Source organism: Helicoverpa armigera, chromosome 6 (genome assembly GCF_030705265.1).
Source record: "Helicoverpa armigera isolate CAAS_96S chromosome 6, ASM3070526v1, whole genome shotgun sequence".
Taxonomy (NCBI): domain Eukaryota; kingdom Metazoa; phylum Arthropoda; class Insecta; order Lepidoptera; family Noctuidae; genus Helicoverpa; species Helicoverpa armigera.
The window spans coordinates 3,375,175-3,396,721 of NC_087125.1; the positions used below are offsets into that span (position 1 = coordinate 3,375,175).

The 21,547-nt window shown below is 34.1% G+C and overlaps 2 protein-coding genes across 13 annotated transcripts in view; one reads left to right on the top strand and one right to left on the bottom strand.

The window, feature by feature from the left end:
* The window catches only part of Pde1c (Phosphodiesterase 1c), a 455,862-nt gene that overhangs the window by 317,052 nt on the left and 117,263 nt on the right, over positions 1–21,547 (top strand). The window lies entirely within an intron of this gene.
* LOC110378767 (maltase 2) lies at positions 1,913–14,508 on the bottom strand. Of its 2 annotated transcripts, none has more exons than XM_049835884.2 (12): positions 14,340–14,508; positions 12,953–13,114; positions 12,008–12,187; positions 11,264–11,421; positions 7,781–7,906; positions 6,425–6,681; positions 5,348–5,546; positions 4,417–4,524; positions 3,956–4,106; positions 3,194–3,389; positions 2,858–2,995; positions 1,913–2,067 (listed from the first exon to the last, which is right to left on the bottom strand). In XM_049835884.2, the coding sequence occupies exons 2-12, from the start codon at positions 13,110–13,112 to the stop codon at positions 1,998–2,000; spliced, it is 1,743 nt and encodes a 580-aa protein (XP_049691841.1). In that variant the 5' UTR covers positions 13,113–13,114; positions 14,340–14,508; the 3' UTR covers positions 1,913–1,997. The 2 variants fall into 2 exon arrangements, with proteins under 2 accessions (XP_049691841.1, XP_021193832.1); XM_021338157.3 differs by lacking the exon at positions 14,340–14,508 and adding an exon at positions 13,508–13,648.

Sequence of the window (21,547 nt, forward strand, 5' to 3'; positions counted from 1 at the left end):
AAGTATTTCTGGTGCTGACAACTCCATTACACTCCATTCTTTCATCAATACATTATTTGGCATAATATTTGCTCATGTCAAGCGTATGTTTGCTCTCTGACGTATCATTCAAAATGAGATTATATTCAAGAGCAGATGAACTCCAGCGAGTATATAGATAATGAGTACATTTTTCGGCCGAAAATGTATAATCTACTGGTGAAAACTGTATCAAAATCCTGTCACTCTTTTCTGAGCTTTCTGATAAACTAGCCGTTTTCTTAAGTCCCGTGGCACTACTGCCCGTACTTCGATAAAATATTATAATAGCCTATGTTACTCGGAAATAGTGTAGCTTTCCAACAATGTCAATTTTTCAAATCGGTTCAGTAGATTCGAAGCTTTAAGGGCCTACAAACAGAATGTCTCCTGTTTATTACATTAGTGTAGTAAACATAGACACCCTTGTTAGACAACTTGTTTCAGAGCTGATATCTTCAGTACAGAAGATAAGTATGTATTAGGTATATTTTTATCTTCATATGTTAATATCACGCCGTATGCACGCAATGGTAGGTCTAACTTATCTACAAGATAGATGATAACAGAAGCGTGCTCTAGATTTGGAGTTACATTAATCTCATATAAATCCAATGTCACTCTTGAATTTCTCGAAACTTGTAGATAATGTAATATTTTTGGTGATGGCAGTTGTTGGATAATATTATGTTCTGTTTACGGTACAATCTGCAAAATAAGTCCTTTGATAAAAATAAAGAAAAACCTGAACATTATTGTACTTAAATCTCTTATATAACCTTCATGACTAAAGAACAACGTAACTTGGACAGGATATCCATATGCAGAATATGTTGTGATGTAAGTGTGTTGTAGTGTGTGTTTAAGTATTATCAAAATTGAACTGCGTGTAAATATACTCTCGTTGTCGTTCTAAATAATACCATTGAATACCAAGACATCATGCCTGCTTGAAAAACTTTTACCGTTTCAAACTTTCAAAAGGTTTTATTTGACATAACTTTTATACGTGCTAAAATTGATAGTTGACAAAAGGTGAGAAATTCTTTGAGAAAAAAGGACGATCCCCTGAGCATTTCATACGGGTCAGTCGTCATAAGCCAGTTTATTGATAAGAAGTACCTGTTAACTTTGAAACTAAGTTTTATGTCTTTTGCTAAAGATTGAATTGACGTTTTAAAGAAACTGACGTGTTACCTAACATTTAGGCCTTGCCGGCCATATTATGATTAAGTTTAGAATCTAAGTTCGTTTTTTTTGGTCAATTTTCATTGTCCAGTCTTACTCTACAAGGCATGGTTTTTGAACCTAGCACTAAACATTTTTTATAAGACGACAGGTATAACTACGGGAAACAAATTGTATAGATAGAATATTATATAACATTTATCTTCGAAAAGTTTATATTCAAATCAGGTGAGTGGGGACTGTTATCAATGCATGTCTGTAGGTATGTCCCCATCACAGTGAAATTCCGTGCATTGACGGCAAAATCCGGTCTAGAACAGTTTGCAATGTCAAGATAAGATTTACATCTCAAAATAAAATACCTAATCGCAAGATCATGGTCTGAAAGTGTCTGTTACTACGATAGTTCAGAGGATTTTTGTAGATATATTTTTTCCTAAGTTTCCTTATAGCTAGCAAATATTTTTTTCCTTGATAATTTATTTTTTTTACCAGCTTTAATGCAAAGCCAAATTTAAAATGAATTTTAAATTTCGTTCTTCTTTGAAGAAGGTAAAATAAATCGAGCATACCTGCCTATCTACGCATACATCTGTGGATTAGACCATTCATCATCCCTATTTCAGCAGCAACACTAAGAATAACTTAAAATTAAATGGAAGTTAAGGACATTACTCGTAATTTAATCAAATACAACTCAAATGAAAACAGTTTTTACTAATTATAATTTACTACCCGGTAGGTACATTTAATTGCTCATAACTATTTAATACTAATCTTCACCCGTTTTTTCAAACTTGCATTCGCAGTACGAGAGCTTCGTCAGCCGCCAAATCCAAATAGTTTGCTTGAACACTGTCACTGAAAATGTAGATAAGTAATTTTAGCACAGCATACTTACATACTTAAAAATAAGCTAAACAGAAATGTGTACCACCTAAATGTGGCGTAAGCATAAAAAGCCAACTTAACATAGTTTGAAAAAGACAAGCAAAAAAAAGTTTCTTTTACTCATCATGTCTATTTCAGCCTACTTAAAATGGTAATGGACAAGTTTATCTATAGATTATGAAAAAATCTGCACCTATGTGCTAAAAGGAACTGCATATTGTGAAGCTAAAGAGTTAAGGAAGGCTAATACCTACGCTTATTTTTAACCCGATATGTCGAAGTCATTTGTCGGGGCCAAAACCGCGGGCTTAAGGTAATAGTATAAGAATCGGCTTTACATCAATGACAACATAAACAAAACGGTTGTCTAGTCTGTAATAAGGTTTCTCTTGTCGAAAGCGGATTAAAGTACTTACGGTTAGCTTGAGAGATCTTATAATGATTTCTTTAACATACGAGTAATCCAATTTTGCTACTAGATGTTTGCTTTTGAACTACTTGTGCCTGTAATCCTTGCTAACATTATAAATGCGAAACCCTGTCTATCAGCCGCTAACAATAAAATTTGACACAAAATGATTGTCCGAATCCTGAGAATATTAGGCTACTATAGGGTATAGGTGGAATCGCAGGAAACTAGCTTAAGAGAACTGGTCCACGACTACGTCCACGTGGAATAAAATATAATTATTTTGGGCAAACATAAAGTCGATTCTTCTTCTATTGTGATAACATAGGTGAATAAATAAAAATAACTAACCTGTATGTTCTGGAAGACAAAACACTGCTGGCTTCAACCTCTAGCTGGCCAAAGATCAGGTCGAAAGCAGTGAGATTCACCACGTGGTAGACTCTGCCTACATTCATCACAACAACGTAGGTGTCGTCGTTATACCATCTGAAAATTTAAAAATGATCATAAGTATCAGTATACAAATTAGATAAAGTAATAATATGGCGGCTTACAACAATCTTTAAATTATTTGATTATATTTAAATATCAAAAGTATTAGATAGAGGCTGTTCAGCGTTAGCTGACCCTATAAATAACGTGAAGTAAAATGATACAACCATAGATTCCATATCCATATCAAACCTTTTAAAAGCAAAAACATCCCTATGGAGAGCCAAGGACTCGTATCGTCCAAGTCGAAAAGCTGGTCGTAAGCGCAGATTCGTCAGAGTTCGGTACACTTGGTAGTGAGAACGAACTGCCGACCTCTGGGCAGCCACATTCAAGTGCTCATACCCTTCAGCCACCGGCAACCAGGTAACTTCCGCACTTGAGAACCCTGAAAAAGAAATGACGTCACCAGAAACATTAAGATACAAACATGCAAAGGATTTGAATCATGAATATCTTTTTGTATACACTTTTACCAACAGACTTTATGAAAGAAGGTTTTGAGAACATTAATTCAGAAGGATTCCGTCATTTGAATTTGAAATCGGATAAAGTATATCATTTGCGAGGTAAAGTAGCTTTTATATCTGCAATAACAACTCTCAGTTTTGCTAATCCCAGAAACTTTAAAAGATATTTAAGGAGGTAAAACAAACATAAACCCTTTTAACTCCGAAAGATTTCGAAACTAAATATTGAATTTTTATTACATCATCAACTTCAAAGAAAAACTTTTGAAATTGTCTAGACAGTTTTACAATTTGCCTTTAACAGAATGTTGGGGTCTATAAAGATCAACAAAGGCGGGAATAGTTGAGTGAATGGACCTTTAGGGTGTTGATATACATCAGTAAGCCTTTGATAGAAAATTAAAAGGGTCATTTCCTTTTCTGTCGTGTGTTGACCTCGACATTATTCATGTAGAAATGCGAAATATTCAAAAGGTTGGGCTACCTGCGTTCTTTCCATTGCTCCACTGGAAGGGGGTCCTGACGGGGTCGCGGGACACATCGATGAAATTAACAGGGTCGTCCGTATTGCAGGCTTGAGGGTCCTTCGTTTCGCTCCACGGAACGAATCCATTTACCATTCCTATTTCTTCGCCCTTCAATATATAAGCGTTATTTGCATTAGTGACGTGGCATCTATCTCTTCAGAAGGGATAAGCAGAAAATATACATGTAGTCCTTTATATTTAAGTCATAGTTTTGTTACCTTTAGTCGTAGCTGATAAAGGTGTAACGTACTTAAATGGGTTCGAAGGTCACGGAGGACTATTTGTAACAGGTGCTACTAATGACTGTCATGAATTTGTAACGACGATTTGCATAGATTAGTTTCAGCTGATTTAATAACAAACGCTAGTGAAGGGAATTTCAATGTCGGTAACCTTGAGATAGGAGAACTTGAATTACCATATAAGTGATAGCAATCCCAGGGAGCAACAGGACAAGCATATTGAAGGCATCGACCAGTTCTGGTCTAAAACGGGACGCGACTCTGCTCTTATCGTGATTTCCAGTCTGAAACACAATTTTGTAGCAATCATCGAATATTCACACCTAGATATTAAAAGAGGCATTAATCAAATAAAGGTCAGAAATATATTTAGTATCATTTTTAAAATAGTACACATTTACTATTTTATTTCAGTCATTCATCATCTTGGTACACAACAACATTACAATGTATTTGAATATCAACCGGCGACCTTCCCATTATAGAAACACATTATCAGTTGACACAACTCGATTCCCGAGGCACTCGATTCGCAACAGCATCAATCATTATAATTATGTTATTACGTTCCAAGAGTAGAAAGGAAGGCATTTTTATAAAAGACACACCCATACTGTTTGCTAAAGAAATAATATACAATACCCTTAGGCTAGATATTTGTCAAATTGCGTATATTGAAATGGGTTATTTGTTAACCGTGGTATATTTTGCTGACATGGCGCAATTAATTTTGGGCCATGTAACACTTCCCCCGTAGAGCAAATGCGTGCCAAAATTAGAGGGCTCCATTGGACGCCCGAGGCGTTTTGATAAAGTTCGACAAATGAATACAAGTGTCAATTTGTAAGAATATTTTTGGGTGGATTGTGATTTCGTGTATGTATTAAGAGTACTCTTATAATTTCAGAGATAATTAAATTGAGCAGGTATGTTTTTTACTATTGTGGGTTCTTGCCGAAGCTGTCAACAATTTCAAATTGTTCCTCTATACTCATTTATGAAGTATCCTTGTTCCATCTTGCACCCTTTGCACTATCTATCCTCCATTCCCACAGCACATCCAAACTAAAACAAGCACCTATTTTCAAAAATAGATTTGCTACTCACAACCCAGTTAGCTTGTTTCTTCAAAGGTTTATAGGTAAGCCATCTGTCTACCGCGAACTTAATGTCTCTAGCGTCCGAATCTTTGTCCAGGTCAGCGATGAGAGCAAAATTGAATGGTATATGAGCACCGCGGTGAATGCCTTCCCCGTAATACTTTACTGCATTTTTGATGGTCGTACTAGCTTCAGTCATCATTACCCTGAAAGTGGATATAAAAGTGAGAATGTGGGATGAATCTTGTTCATATTGAATGCTGTTGTTATTGGGGTAGTTGTGGTGAGTGATATTACTGAATCTTATATTAGACCTGCAAGTCTTAAAGGTACTGATTTTCTGAGTTACCTACGTCTTTCTGGTTTTATCAAAATATTTGCAGGGAATATGAGAACCAACATGAAAAAGATAATAATTTATAGTAGTTAGTATGTACGAACGGTAATATTGTTTCATTTCACACCTAATCGACGTACGTGCGTCAACGTTAACACGCAATGTGCGTACATAAATTTTGTAGTGTGGCAATAAATTCTCGTTAAACACAACAAACAGCCACATTTTTACAACATTCTTGTATTTTTAGGTAAGGAATTTTAAAGTGATTTAATTGATAGTTTCAGTAATATATTAAGACTTTGCGTTCTTTGACTATTATTTTACAACCAATATTTCATTCTTTTAATAAATGGGATTCGACATGGGTGCCATCTCTTCGCAAATTGAAATTTCAAACATCTTGTGAATTCCTCGTTCTAATATTCATGAGGATCTTCAAAATTTTCTTCGGTGATTATTCTTACTGTCATATTCATTTGGATATCTTGATGGCGAATTTCTCGAGGGAGAAAGAATAATTTGATGTTGGCAATTTCTATTTTTATAACTTTTCATGATTGAATTTGATACACATATACAGATATACAGAATACACATATACAGAAAATATTATGTAAGCCACTCTTTAAATTACTTTTTCTTTACTTTAACTGTACAGCTTATCAATCGAGCTTCTTCAACTTCTACCTACCCTTCCTAAACATCGTAGCCTTGGAATAAAATACTTTGAAACGATCACCATACCTCGTCACATTATCCCTGATGCTGATAGCGTCAAACACATCTCGTAGCTGAGACACCATATCATAAGTTTCGTCCTGATCTTTCGTATAAACATGATCAAGATATCCATAGTCTTCTGGACCTAACCCAGGTTTACCAGTCAGGGGTTCATTAGGATACCTTCCACCAAACACATCTTTATCAACTTCAAAGAGGTGGTTAATAGAATTGATTCTCATACCAGCCACTCCCTTTTCTAGCCAGAATTTTATAACGTTCTGAAAATATAAAGTTAATAATTTCAATAAGTCATGGTATGGAATAAATTCCAAGGATTTCTCTTGGGCTAGTTAAATAACTATGAAAATTCCCTAACAGCATGAAAAACACAAACCTTCATGACAGTCGGGTAAATTTATGAAATCCCCTAGTTAATCTACGAGTGAAAATTAAGATATCACCAAATGGAATGATCCAATGAATAGAGTGATTCAGAAAAAAAATCAGCAAAATGCCTTCGAAATATTTCAACAAATTGTCAAAGGATACATCCAATCCTTCACTTACAAACATGATTATTTATATTCATCAAAATCAAACATAATTTTCCCAGTACAAAAAGCGTTTTCAAATATTTAAGTAACGTACTGAAAGCCGTGGACCGCAGATACATTTATCTTCATTACAAGTTGCGGAGTCACCGAATAACGTTATTTACAAATGTGAATCTTTATTTAGATAGCGTCTGTAGTAACTATTTGTTTATAACGTTGCCTTGTGTATTTGGAAAACAAGCTCAGACAGTAACCAAACTTTTCAGAATTGTTCGTGTTTAATTTATTCTTTGTACTAATGTTAGAGGTAAAATGATGGGGATTTTCCATTTTGTAAATAACAATATGGACTTTGAAGCAGAAATGCCAGGTGTGCAGATAAATAATTTCGTTTAGATTTTTACCACACATAAGTATTCTCTGCATGATAAGATGGTTGTTATGCTCCAAAATTTCGATAACTAAGATAGCAACAAATATGGAATCTTCAACGTGAGCGATAGTCAAAAGTTAATCCACCAATAGATAAACCACAATAATAGGTACATCTGTACTCATGTTATAAGGCTAAAAACTATATTGTTATACACGCGCTAATCTCAGGAACTACGGTACCGATTTAAAAACGTTGTTGCTACTTTATAGCACATTTATCCATGAAGGCTACAGGCTTACTTTTTATCGAGTGCGCAGAGCATTTCCGATTTCCATTTGACGAGAGATGCCAGTGAAACCGCTGGCGGTAGCAAGTTATAAAATACATGTAAAATTAAAACCCATTTTACATAGAAAATAGATTAAAAACCTGTCATTGCCAACATACCTTCATCTCTTCAACAACGACAGGGTTTCTGTAATTAAAATCAGGCTGGCTGGTACCGAATTGATGTAGGTAATACTGATCGCGGGTCGGCATGTACGTCCAGGCTGTTTTTCTGAATACACTGACCTAAGAGACAAATAAAAGAGTTAAATTACAGACACGGCTAATATCAGACAAATTAGTACATATTTACGTATAATAAAAAAACGATGGATGGATTGTGTGAAAGTAGATATGGTAAGAAAGAATGTTACTTGTGAGATGACGGCAGATAGAAAACATACTGTGCCAACTCCAAATAAAATTGGGCTAAGGGCAGGAGGATAATGATAGTACATATTTACGTAACGTTGAATAAAAAAATATTAACAAAACGAAGATTAAAAAAAAGAATGATGCTAGGTCAGATTTTGGCTAACAAAATATATTTTTTAATATTAGGTCCATCTCCAGGCTATTTTTATTTATGGTCGGTATAGTCTTCTACGTCTATCCTTTTTTACACGCTTTTTATCTAGACACACGGCAGTGTGTCCGCCAAGTTCGAGCAAAAAAAGCGACACACCGGCCGTGGGTTATATTACACGAACCATTTCGGGCCAAATTCGAACACCCTATAACTCAAAATCTATTTTGTTCACGCATATCAAATTTCAAGTATCTGTTGAGACCCCCTCACTCATCTAAAATACAAAATTTCATTAATATACCTATTGTAGGTCTTGAGATATTGACGTCAGAAAATCGCTATTTTTACTATACACTCACTGACTGACTGACTGACTGACTGACTCACTCATCAAAAACCTAGACCACTTCCAATGGTCGTATTGACTTGAAATTTGGCATGGAGGTAGGTCTTTATGTCAAGGTAAAGGGAAAAATCTGAAAATGGTCAAGTGTGAGTCGGTTTTAAAATAATGAAGGTGTTTTATACCCCTAAGGAACTAAAACGAACTAAATTTATCTATATTTATATAATGTATCTTCGAATGGTCGTACCGATCTGAAATTCGTTACAAAGGTTTGTATTTACTCAAAGTAAAGTAAAAATCTGAAAACGGCCAAGTGTGAGTCACTTTCGAAAATAACGAATGTGTAACTTTGATCCACAAACATAATATATGATAACATGTCATGTCAGTCAGTTGGTAAATCTAGTTCATTTCTTTGTAAGAAGCGTGCATATAAAAAAATCTGAAAGATAGAATAAATGAGTCATTTCCTTAACTAACTTAGTCATATGAAAAAAACCATTGTCTGTAAAGTCGTTTTACTGACGGTAGTTGAACGTGACAACGTGAGTAGCTGCCGATTGTGCCTCTTTGTCGTTCGCTGCGTGCTCTCGCTTGCACTTCAAGCCTCAGAGCGAGGTAACGCCGCATGAGTCATGTTTTTTCGTGCGTGCAGCCGGCTCCATCGATTTATAAGACGTTGTCACGTCAAAAAATAAAATAAACAACCTTACAAAAATAAATGAAATCCCACCCAAAACATAAATGTGAAAGACTGCCAAGTTCGATAATATGAATAAAGAAGTGAGATTCCATACACATACCTCAGTTAAAAATAGTTACTTTTTAATGATGTTACTTGGCAAGTTTTAATAGAAAATTAAATACTTGATTCATTGCATTTAGTAGGTTTATAACAAGGTGTGTGAAAACTTGCCAAGTAGCATCATTAAAAAGTAACTATTTTTAACTGAGGTATGTGTATGGAACTTGGTACTTATTCAGATCTCACTTCTTTTATAGGCGAAGCGTTCCCATATTATCGAACTTGGCAGTCTTTCACATTTATGTTTTGGGTGGGATTAGCTTCACCTGTATGTTTGTTTGTAACCGACTTCTTTGGGCGCGATTTTGACCCACTTTAAACGGCCAGATTTCGTTCAAACTTTGTAGATTTATTGAGGACCGATGACAATACACTAATTTGATAAAATTTTTCCATTTTAACCGACTTCCCAAAAAGGAGGAGGTTACACATACACATCGATTACTCCGAGGTTTATAGACCGATTTACGTGATTCTTTTTTTGTTCGACTTGGAATAGCTGCCAGTTGGTCCCATATTCATCAGGTCAGTATCTGATGATGGAAACCCTGAGAAATCGAGGGCAACCTTCAAAACTTGTAGGCATACATAGGGTAAAAACTTGACACTTAGATGTACGCCTAAAAGCACTATTCAACTGTGAAGATTTGGAGCTGACCTGATGATGGAGACCAGAGAGGGTCGAGGGAACTCGACAACTGAATATGTAAACTACCTCGTGTTTGGGCTTAAATTATTTGTATTGACAAGACCTTTGCAACAGTGAAGGTTTGGAGCTGACCTGATGATGGAGACCAGAGAAAATGGAGGGAACTCGACTACTGAATATGTAAACTACCTCGTGTTTGGGCTTAAATTATTCGTATTGACAAGACCTATGCAACAGTGAAGGTTTGGAGCTGACCTGATGATGGAAACCAGAGAAAGTCAAGGGAACTCGACAACTGAATATGTAAAATACCTCGTTTGGACTTATATTCTTTGTATTGATGAGAACTTCCCACTTGTATGGATAGTGACAACTATTCGTATCACTGAAAAGCTTTAAATAAATAACCTTTTACAAAAAATTAAACCGAGTTCCCAAAACACTAAAAAGCAAAAAAAAACTAATTTTAGGTGCATCGGCCTAGAAGTCGGTGGCAAAATTAACTTAGTAACATCCATTAGACACCGACTTCTAGGCTTTTCAATTTGCAAAATATGATCTTTGTTAATTTATATAATTTTCATCTATAGTCGATAAGGTAAGAAAATTAATTAAAATTTTCTAGAATTTTTCTCTACAGTCGATAAGACAGGACTCGATGTTAATTTTTATTTCCAATAATTATCTTTAGCCGTTTTCTCTAATATTGACAAATTTTTGTATACTAAAGAGAATTTTAATTCTACAAAACAAGTAATAGTTTGAAAACAAACTAAAAAGTGGAAAATAAATAATAGTTTAAAAAAACTAAAAAACACGCTTTTTATAGAAAAACGAACTAAAAAATAGGAAATAAATTTTAATGAATTTAAATTAAGAAAACAGTGTTAAAAATTTCAATGAATATAAATTAATAATAGTGTGAATACAAAAAATATATTTAAAAAGCGTGGGTGCTTTTAAGATATTATCGAAATGAAAATCACTGTACTCATATCTGTCAATAAAATATTTATAACTATTGACACCATGCACCCCACGCTTTTTTTTAAATATTTTTTTTTGTATTCACACTATTATTAATTTATATTCATTGAAATTTTTAACACTGTTTTCTTAATTTAAATTCATTAAAATTTATTTCCTATTTTTTAGTTCGTTTTTCTATAAAAAGCGTGTTTTTTAGTTTTTTTAAACTATTATTTTATCTGACGCCATCTCTTAGTAACATTGTTTCTACTTTCCGAAGAGGGATATCGAGTACATTAACCTACCCAGTTATTGGGCGGACTTCTTTGTCCACGATCATCCAGATGTCCATTCTCCCAAACATACCAGTCACTGTAGTACTCATCTTTGTTCGAAGATTTAATGAACCAATCACTCTCATTGCTGGAGTGGTTCGGCACGAAGTCTAAAATTATCTTAATATCTGAAACAAAGCCCAATCAGGTAGAAATTACTTAATGGAATTAATTAAACACACTCATGATTAGACAGCCATATCAAGTGTTACTGATTGGTTAACTATGACACATTTACATGAATAGTAATTGATTTATTCAGTGTCTCGTAATATGATTAGGAAGATGTTAAACTATTATGAAATACAGCCCCAAATATCGTGAGCGTATTCTCATCAGCGTTAAACAATAATGCGTTTGTATTCCCACTTCATTTCAGGGGGTATCAGTTATACAATTCAAAATGATTACATCTTTACGAACCCATTCAGAACAAGCATCAACCTCTTCAAAACTACCATTGTTTACCTCTCCCAGTTTCTCGAAGCACCCAATCAGAAATAATTACAACGAGGAAAAACAACACCAGAATAAATTGTTCGAATTATACAAACAAGAAGGCCCTTAGAATATAAATTGTAAAGGGAAATCTTATTAAGAAAGTTCAAATAACCGATCCGCTGTGTTATCGAATTTCGGTGAAGAACATTTTCGATAATTCGTTTGTGGGTTATGCATAGATTTATGTATTACTTTATGAATAATTTGACTCACTTAGTTCCCCAGCTTTTCTTAGAAGTTGTTCGAAGTCTTCCATTGATCCATATTCGGGTTGGATAGAATAATAATCAGAGACGTCGTAACCAAAATCGTGCATCGGAGACTTGAAAATCGGTGACAGCCATGTTGCGTCAACGCCTAATTCCTTCAAATATTCTAGCCTTGATGTTATTCCTGGAATCGGAATCATTTACTTTCATAATTGCTTTCCACTGAAATCTAATCTGAATTTTATGAATCCCTTGATTGAATTCCTGATAAGTCGTGTACATAAATTTTGATATACCTATCTACTAATACGCGCATCGCTCTGGTGTGAATGCTTACATTTTTAATGTTACAAGGAGCATCCCTCTATTTACACATATAGATCTCACAGTGTAGTGCATTAACAATGCAGTGTTATACTTGGCTACAGACGCATCTCCGTGCTTCAGAGCGATTCATGTCTAAAGTCAACTAGGTACGCCTTTGTTCGCTGTTCCAACTATTTTTAAGTAAACGGTTTACAAACCCTATTTTTAAGTACGGTATGCGTGCTGTAAAATCTGGATAGATAAGGGCCAAGACGGAGTGTCAGGTAGATTAATGAACTTGGATAGAGTTAACGATAAATAAAGACGGTCTGAAGCTGTCATCCATTTGTTTTTTCGTGAAAAAACCTTTGTGAGACGTTTTAATTTGTTCACTGTGGCCGTTTTATCTAACAAGTTTAAAACGAGTCCTGTCTGTGGGTATTTTGGAATATTCCAATTTTATCGGGTTATGAACAAACATCATCCATCCATCCATCATCATTCCTATCAAAGCAAAATCTCTTAAACTAGTAACAAGATATTTGTCAAAATCTATAAGCAATCTACTGGTCAAACATGTTATCTCTTCTAAAATCGGAACCCTCTATGCTAAGGTATTATTCTTCATTTTTATTATCCTCACCATTAATATCCCCCACGCCATCTCCATCACTGTCCATAAAGGATCTGGGATAGATCTGGTAGAACACAGCAGTCTCCCACCAGTCTTGCTTCAAGTTGGTATTCTCATATCTGCCCTGTGCAGACACCACTGCTATACTGATGATTAGGATATGCCACATCGCTGGAAATACGTTGTTAATAGGGATGTTGAATAAAGACCATGTGAAAATAATAAGTCGGTATTATAGGTTAGCATAAAATTCAGGAAGTGATTTTTCACTAAAACGAATAAGTGTTAACGATACATTTAGTAGATTCGCAATAAGCACTTCTAAAAGTTTATGTTACAACAGAATACTAATAGTAAATTTTATCATACGGAATTTTCATAATGCCAATAAAAATAATCTCATTACTTAAAAATTAACTACAAATAAACAACAAAAAATAAGAAGATAAATCAAAAAGTAAGAAGACAACACAACATGTAATGAGATTTAAACTTTCAAGACAGAAAGTAATCACGTTAAACACAAATTTTAATACACTCAAAATAAATTAACCGAAAACTTACCAAGCCAATACTTCATGGTAAACTTTTATGAAAATTAACATGAACAAGATGAAGTTTCTTAATAAATTTAAGACATAATTTCAGAAGAAATATTCGAGACACCAATATGTACTGACAGTGAAGATGTCAATGAAATTCATATGCCAAGTCTAATAAGGAAAACTTTGCTTATAAATAAAGCCACCCTGTTGGATTTCCTATCACAATATTTAGGTTTGATTAAGCTAAACAAAAAACTCAACAAGAATAATATTATGGTATAACTTGATCAGTTACAATGTAGTTAGAGCGAAGCCATTGAAGCAAATGTCAAACTGTATTGTCTCAGAGCTCTTCGTTATTTTGGGTAACACTGTATGTAACAATAAAACACAGTGTAGGATGTTTATACTATAATACCTTTGAAGCTATATGACAAATGTTAAATAATAATGTTAATAATTAATTTGTTTAACATACTCCAAAACAAAGCCCCCAACAATATTCAAATTCACATTATTTTCCGAGAATTCAATAAATATTTACCAAGGGGTAAAAGTGAATCTAAAATACCGGCACTATGCGAGAAAATGCAGTTCGCGGATAATAGAATTAATTAATGGCTGGCAGGCGGAAAACGCGCCTGGGTTGCGGTTAGACACAGAGTAACATAGTGAAACTTAATAAGTACCCTGGAAAATTGTATTCGTACCAAAAGGCATTTACATTGTAGTACTGAATTCAAATGTCTGTGCTAACTTTAAATGACTGGACGCTTCGCAGAATAACTTCATATTTGATTCTAAAGCTACAGAAGCACCATTGATTATAATAAAAAAGTAACCGTACTTACAGCGTGTCTTCGCTCGAAGCGTTCAAATTCTAATTTGAGATATGCAACACTACGAAAACCACGATTTAAAATTCATCAATATCACAACTATCATTCTCAAACTTTACTCAAGTATATTAGAGGTCTTTTCAATTTTTGACGGGCAGTACTGAGCCGTCAGTAGAACCATGGCCTTTATATCTTAAAATAAGACGATTGCTGTTTGAAAATAAGCTGTTATTTGTACTAGAAGGACCATTGTCATGCAAGGGAGTTTCTATAACAAAACGCGGTTTGTTTTATGATGTCTGAGAATTTTGATGTTCTGCATCCTGTTTTATAACCCGTAGCGTCTTCATTTATGAGAGCGATGGTGTTTGTTACATCTTCCATTGATTATATTATACTATGTAGTAACTTAACGTGAGTAATATTCTTATGAATTGATTGTGATTTAAGATTCTATGGGAATATTTTTTTAAACATGGCATTGTTTCATGAGCCTTTGCACGTATCTGTGTTCAGCAGTTATATACGAGTCGCCATAAAGTTTAGTTTTGCAGCCCCATTGCAGGGCATGGGTGTATTGGCACATAGTACCATAATCATACCAAAATAAAATTCACAACTATAATTCTATTAGATGTGATAAAAATCCTTGTCGTTGTAATCGTTGTCCTTGTTGTTGTGTAGTTAATCTTAGATTAACTACGAAAATCATTAATTTTATTCAACAATAAGGATATCGGGATTATTTTGATTCGGAATAATTTCTGGTTTTGTGTCTGTATTTTTACTTTTATGATATTAACATTCAATATTCGTCTCTTTTCAGGTAAGCAGCCAAATCTGGTAAACGTCTTCGTAAGTAAACTTTGATTCTGAATATCTTTGTAAAATGAAAAGAGGAAATATAATATGGACTAGTGTTTTTGTATGAATCGTAATTTTTGAATTATTTAGGTCAACGATAAAATCAGTTGTTATTTGGTCTATTAAAAACTAGGTCAAGCGAAATTGTAAATTCTATTTAGTTTAGATGGGTTAATCCTAAAATTTACATTTTGTGAATTTTACCCGATTATAAATTCATGGAGGCTTGAAAGTTATTTATTAATACTTAGACTTGTCTTATTTCAAGGACGAAGGATCCCAAGCGACAAGGGAGTTGAGAGTTAATACAGAGCCGAAAATAATTAAAGCGTTGAGTTTAGTACTTAATATATTACTACATGTAAAATTATAATCTTCATTTTAAGCAGAAAATTAATCTGATAATAACGTGTCCTGTATTTTCTCCATGTTGATTTTTTTAATATCAGTTTCGAATACCATAACCGCCATGCAAATATGATCAACTTTTTTAATGTCCTAAAGGTAAGTCTCGTAGCAAAGAAAACGTCACAGTATTTAGTTAGTACATTTTATTTCTTACAAATAGAAAACATTTAAAGTAAACTAAAGACAGATTTGTTAGTACCCAAACTCACGCTAGTCTATAAATCCTGTTGCCTGCAGGCTCTATTAATATTTTATGAGGTCACCTTTCTGATCTTTCTTCGCGGATTGAGTTTACGCGACCCACAGTTTTAATATTTCATAGGATCCTTTGAAACGTTTTCTTTTGAATTACTTACATTTATTTACTACGAATGTTTTAGTAAGCTGTGGCTATTAGTGATAATTTCGAATACGGGGCGATTTTTCAGTCTCCAAAACATTCCAGGCACAGGCCTCTTCTCACACGGAGAAGGATTGAGCAATGAGCATTAATCCAATAATTTATCTAAATGAATATGTTTGTCGTTTTAAATCTATTAGGCGGCCTACTTCCTCAGGTAGAAGTTAGGTGATGATTGTAAAATTGGCCTTTAGATATGAAAAATCTATAGGCATACATTAGATACTTTTTCATAAAACAGTCATACCAATATTAGAAACGTGAAAGTTTGTGTTCATTCAGTTAGTTTTCACGAAAAAGCTCCTTAACTCATTCGATGGGAAAAAATATTTAATAGTAACTACATAGTATTCTTCTACGCAACAATTATAACGACAAACGTTTCTTCAAAATTCTTAAGTTCGACAAAGTTTAAAATCGTAGCGGTAACATTGTATCAAGCACCCATATTGCATTTTCGTCACAATATAGAAAGCTTTACGTCTTCAATATTGCAACTTTGGAATTCTTTGAGAATTTTCGTCCGCCTCATGAAACTTTATATCTTTGAAATTTAATAATACCAGGATTGATAACATCTATAAACTACACTTTGTGGTTTTGAACGGTATTCTTTTGATCTGGGTCTATTTGTATTTTTTGAACCAGCTTAGATATTCTGTATTTATTTTCAAATAAATTGTACAAAATTTTGTCTTTACGTTTCTGCTGCTGAAATTCACAATAGGTTTGACAGGTATTTTTTTATCCCCGTATTATTAATTTATATTATTAATTAAAATATTTTATACAGTTAAGTATGTTTTATAAGGACCCTTAGTAAATTACCTAATGATAGAATGGGAAATTAAGAAAGGATCAACCATTTTAACGAATTTAGATATATATGATTACTACATGTACTTAGGAAACTCCAAGACGCAATAACCCTGCAAAAGAACACGCGGTCGTTTCACACGGTGTTCATTTCTCCTTTCTGTTAAACCTACGTCTTTCCAAGATTACGTCTGACGAACTTGCGTTGGCCATTGAAGGGTTAACGAGAAGAAAATAATTATTTCTGTCTTCTTTGGTCTGTATTGATTGGAATCTAATAAAAGGTTTATCAATTACACTGATGTATTCGGAATAATTTATTTGTATCGTTTTTATTCTTACCTCTTTTAATTTCTGAATCAATCACTACCTAATTTATGAAACAAAGTCATTTGCCGCATCTGTCTGTCAGAAATATACTCCAAAACTACAGCATATATTTTCCTGGACACATCACCAATATATAGATTCATTAATAAGTGTTTATGATTATGTATATGCCGAGCATAGCTTAAATTCGAAGAGAAACTATCTACCATCCAAGAGCCTACATACACACATTGTGAAATAGTATTAAATCCTTGAACTCCCACAAAATGGACTGAAATCTTCAACATACGTTTTTATGTATGTTTATACACAACTGGAAGACATTTGTATGTATGTTTATACACAAGTGGAAGGAAACTAATGGCCCGTCAACCCGCTGAGTGTAATGATGTTTGTCCACGTGGCTTCAGCATTTGATTTGAACATTATTTGACTGTTGTAACGAGTGTTGACAGTGACGTCATGTATTGCGTGGGTCATACTTTTTTATAACTGGTTATGCATTTTTTTTATTATACCTAGGTACCTATGTTATGTTTTCTGTTGTGTATAATTTCGAAAAGTTCATATAAAGAAATGGATAATATAATAGAATCTGGAATATGTGTGTCATATCAAATATCGTTTTATTCAAACCTTTTAACAATGTCTAATAATGTATAATGAGGCCGCATTTGAAAAAATACACAGGTAGGTAATATTTATTCAATTTAATCTACATTCAAATAATGTACATAGTTACGTGACAAAAACATCAAAAAGAAAATCCAAATTAACCAATAACCATTATTACTACCAACCAATAAGAGACAACGTTTTTCGTAAAAAAATATTTCCCTTTTTAACCAATTCGTGTCCCAAGGCACGTGAGATTCTCACCACGGAACAAGGAAATTTTTGGCAGTTCTGCGTATAAAAATTTAATTTATCTTCCCCTTTTGTGCGATTCAGAAGAATTCCTTTTTTTACCCCTCGGGGTAAATTTGCTGGCGATTCCACAAAGAAAACTCCCCATCGGCCATCGATAATGGTGAGACATATAAAGCTAAAAAGTTTGTGTGTTTGTACGTACATGCAAATCTCTCTCTACTCGTCGAATGTACAGTACATTATTCTTTTTTATAGCTTCTTTGCTTGGTAACATCAGACTATGGCCCTCGACTTATAAGCTAAAGGTAAAAAACTAAGGCATATGGTGTGACTCGTTTGCAGACAAACCTAAGGACATAGCTAGTGTTAGCATAAAATAATATATTGTTTGAGTTTGCAGACCCTTTTGTATTTTTGGTCGCGATCTTCACAGGTCTTTGAACAAACAGAATCAGCTGTGTAATACGCTTTGTGACTCCTAAAAATACGCTCTAAGTTTTCAGAAAAGTTTATTTTATTTTGATAAATTCTTAAAGTTCAACAATAATGCCATGCCCTTTAAATAAATCATAAGTAGCTGAAATTCTACTAAGTATAGCTTTTATTCTCATTAGATGTTAAACGTTGAAATCTTATTTAATTTTGATAGCCCTGCTCTGGTCAAGCTTGGATTAGTTATTATCTCATTTTGATTCTATATAACAAATAGCTACTAGGTAAATGAAAAAACCTTTTTCTATTTCATTTATTTTTTGAGACCTGAGCGCAAGTGAAGAGAAGAAGCTACATTGGATAAGACCTTGGATTGGTATTATCCAATGTAGCTTCAAGAATAGAAAAAGTCGTGAAAATAAGTCAAGCAATTTGCAGAGCAAAGGGTTCTTTGGTACTTTCCAGTCGTCCCTCAGTTTCATTTCCTTTGTACACACAATTTTACGTTTCTTAAATATAATACAATCGTATAAATAGCTAAACAATTGACGGCGCCATATTCAAACCAGAGTAATAGTTCCCTCGTGGGGGCTTTCCAAGGGGTGTTTACGGATTGCCAAGGCCTCATTAGTTGGACGCTTACTGACGCCTTTGTTTCAACCCTCACACTAGTACGTAATTGAGAAACATAGTGACACAAAAACACTTTTACAGTTCAACTTTTTATAGGATAAATGAGTACTTACTCCTTATTTTAAGAATAGCCGTTTTCCTGCGGTTTCATCCGCGTCGTCACGTAGAATTCTTCTCCACAAACTCGGATGAAAGTAGCCTATAATAGCCACTCTCAAGTTATTTATGAAATCTAACCATTAGTTCCTGAGATTAGGCGTATCAAAAAGAAATTCTCTTCAGCGTATAATATTAATATAGACGAATCAACATTTCTTAGCAAAAATCTTAATCAGTAAGTATTTATACAAAATATAAGGTAACAATTTTTAATTTAAATTATATTTATCGCTGCAAAAATGAGGATAAGAAATGTCCGCAAAATAATACCAACGCTTCTTAAAATACCATCAAAAATAACCGCTGACTTAACACAACTTTGTCGCTCAAAAACCGCCAACACAAGAGGCATTCTAAATTCGAAATTAAAACAAAATGGCCGCGTAATCACAAACGCTAAGCAAGTCAGTGGAGCTATTAACAGAAACAAGATACCAAGTCGCTAAGTGCACTCCCGTCTCCCGACGTGGATGTTTGACGTCGCAAGCCTTACATAATGCTCCCAAGAGCGGTGGTGAACGTCCCCAAATAAAAATGGGGACTCTCGGGCTTTAAAGCGTATTGTACGTCAGAGTAAGCTTCGGCGTATTTTTGGCACGACGTTTTCTGGCTTATCAGCGGTTCTCGGCTTCGTGTTGTTGTGGCGTGAAAATTGTAGGAAAATATGTGTTAAAAAATAAATAAAAGTCAAAAACTTTTATTTATTTTTCTCAAAATAGGACTCTTACCTTTAAGAAAGTTATTCAGAAAACTTTGTTGTTTTTTCAAACACTAATTGAGCCGCAAGTTCAAAATTATCCAAGACGTAAAAAGTCTGTCATGTTTATGTGCGTTTACTATATTTGGAAACAAGTTACGTATCCAACTAATGTACCTATCCAAAATTAGAATACACTATACAGTAAAAAGTAATGTATTTTTCGATTTCCGTAACATGAATAAAATATAAAAAGGTAGCCTCATTACATAAAGCCTTTAATGGCCCGGTTCTGTTCGATGCGCGATTTCCGCGAAATTTTCCTTTCGCGTTGCATGATAGAATAAATAAATGATAATATTTTCTCCTTTGTAATATTATGACAGGCTCCTACATTAATCTTTAATACTATTTATTATCTTTCACTTTTTTCTCATTGCAACTACATTCTAGACACGCTATTGCTATGGGTACATACTACACTCCATAGAGAACAAAATGACTAGCGGAGATGTCATAACGCAAAATCTCCTAAGAAAATAGCTCACAAAAATTTGGGTATGGTTACGGAACCCGCCCATTATTTCTAAAATAAAATCACTAATTAATCAAGAACAATTTGACAGATTGGTTCTGATTTGACAAGGAACCCGAACACCATAGTTCATACCTTACTTGACCTACAATAAGGTACCCGACCTACCTTCCTTACGGCATCTTCGCTATCTTTCTTTCCTCCATGTTACATACACGTACATACATACCTACATAGATACTTTCACAGCAACTTGTTTCCCTCAGACGTAAAAACGAGTTTAAAACAATAGGTTCTTGTCAATGAGCTCGTGACCAGTTCTTGAAAGCAAACCCGATCCTGGAAGTAGGCCGGGAAAACTTTGCATTGTTTCAAGATATGCTTACGTCATTTACTTTGATAGGGATGAAATAGCTACTCTAAGTTCTGGGCAGTTAAGTTGAGATTGCAATGAAGATGGTGCGTTATTAATTTTAGACTGTATGTTCTACTGCGGGGTGAAGACTTGTTTGTTGTGCTTTTTCATTATTTTTGTATGCCTCTTCTCTGTATTTACAACGTTGACCATACATTTTAGGTCTAGAGTCATTGCAAATACTTGCATATTTTCTAAAAAGCAGATATGGCTTACGAGTCTTTTATTTAATATGGTCCTATGGATAGAAACCTATCATCTCATCTGGTTTGCCGCATGTTAGCAACGCTTAGCAATGCCCTGTAAACTGATAAATTGATACCTCGTGCACAATGTCTAAATTATAGCTCTCTGATTAAAACTTAATTGACCTTCAATTTCCTAAACAAAAGTTATTTCACAACAATCAAACCAGCGTCAAACTCCAGTTCTTAGAAATTCAAGTAAAATAATTAGAAATAGGAAGCCTCTTGTCGACGTAAACGAATCAATCATTCATGAAGTAGTAATTAGATATTATTGTAATAAAATTCTGTGAAATTTACACAGTCTGTGAAATTTTAAATGATTGCGAGAAATACAAAAATACTAAATCTTTATTTCTGTTTTTAAAGTTAAACATAAGTTGGTGATAGGAGCCTCCTTTTAAACAAATAATGCC

Excerpts from the sequence above, each read along its gene's own strand:
- LOC110378767 (XM_021338157.3), bottom strand. Across the intron at positions 4,525-5,347 it reads AGAAACAAGCTAACTGGGTT|ACTGGAAATCACGATAAGAG; the intron begins GTGAGTAGCAAA and ends ATTGTGTTTCAG. Across the intron at positions 4,107-4,416 it reads GGATTGCTATCACTTATATG|GGCGAAGAAATAGGAATGGT; the intron begins GTAATTCAAGTT and ends TATATATTGAAG.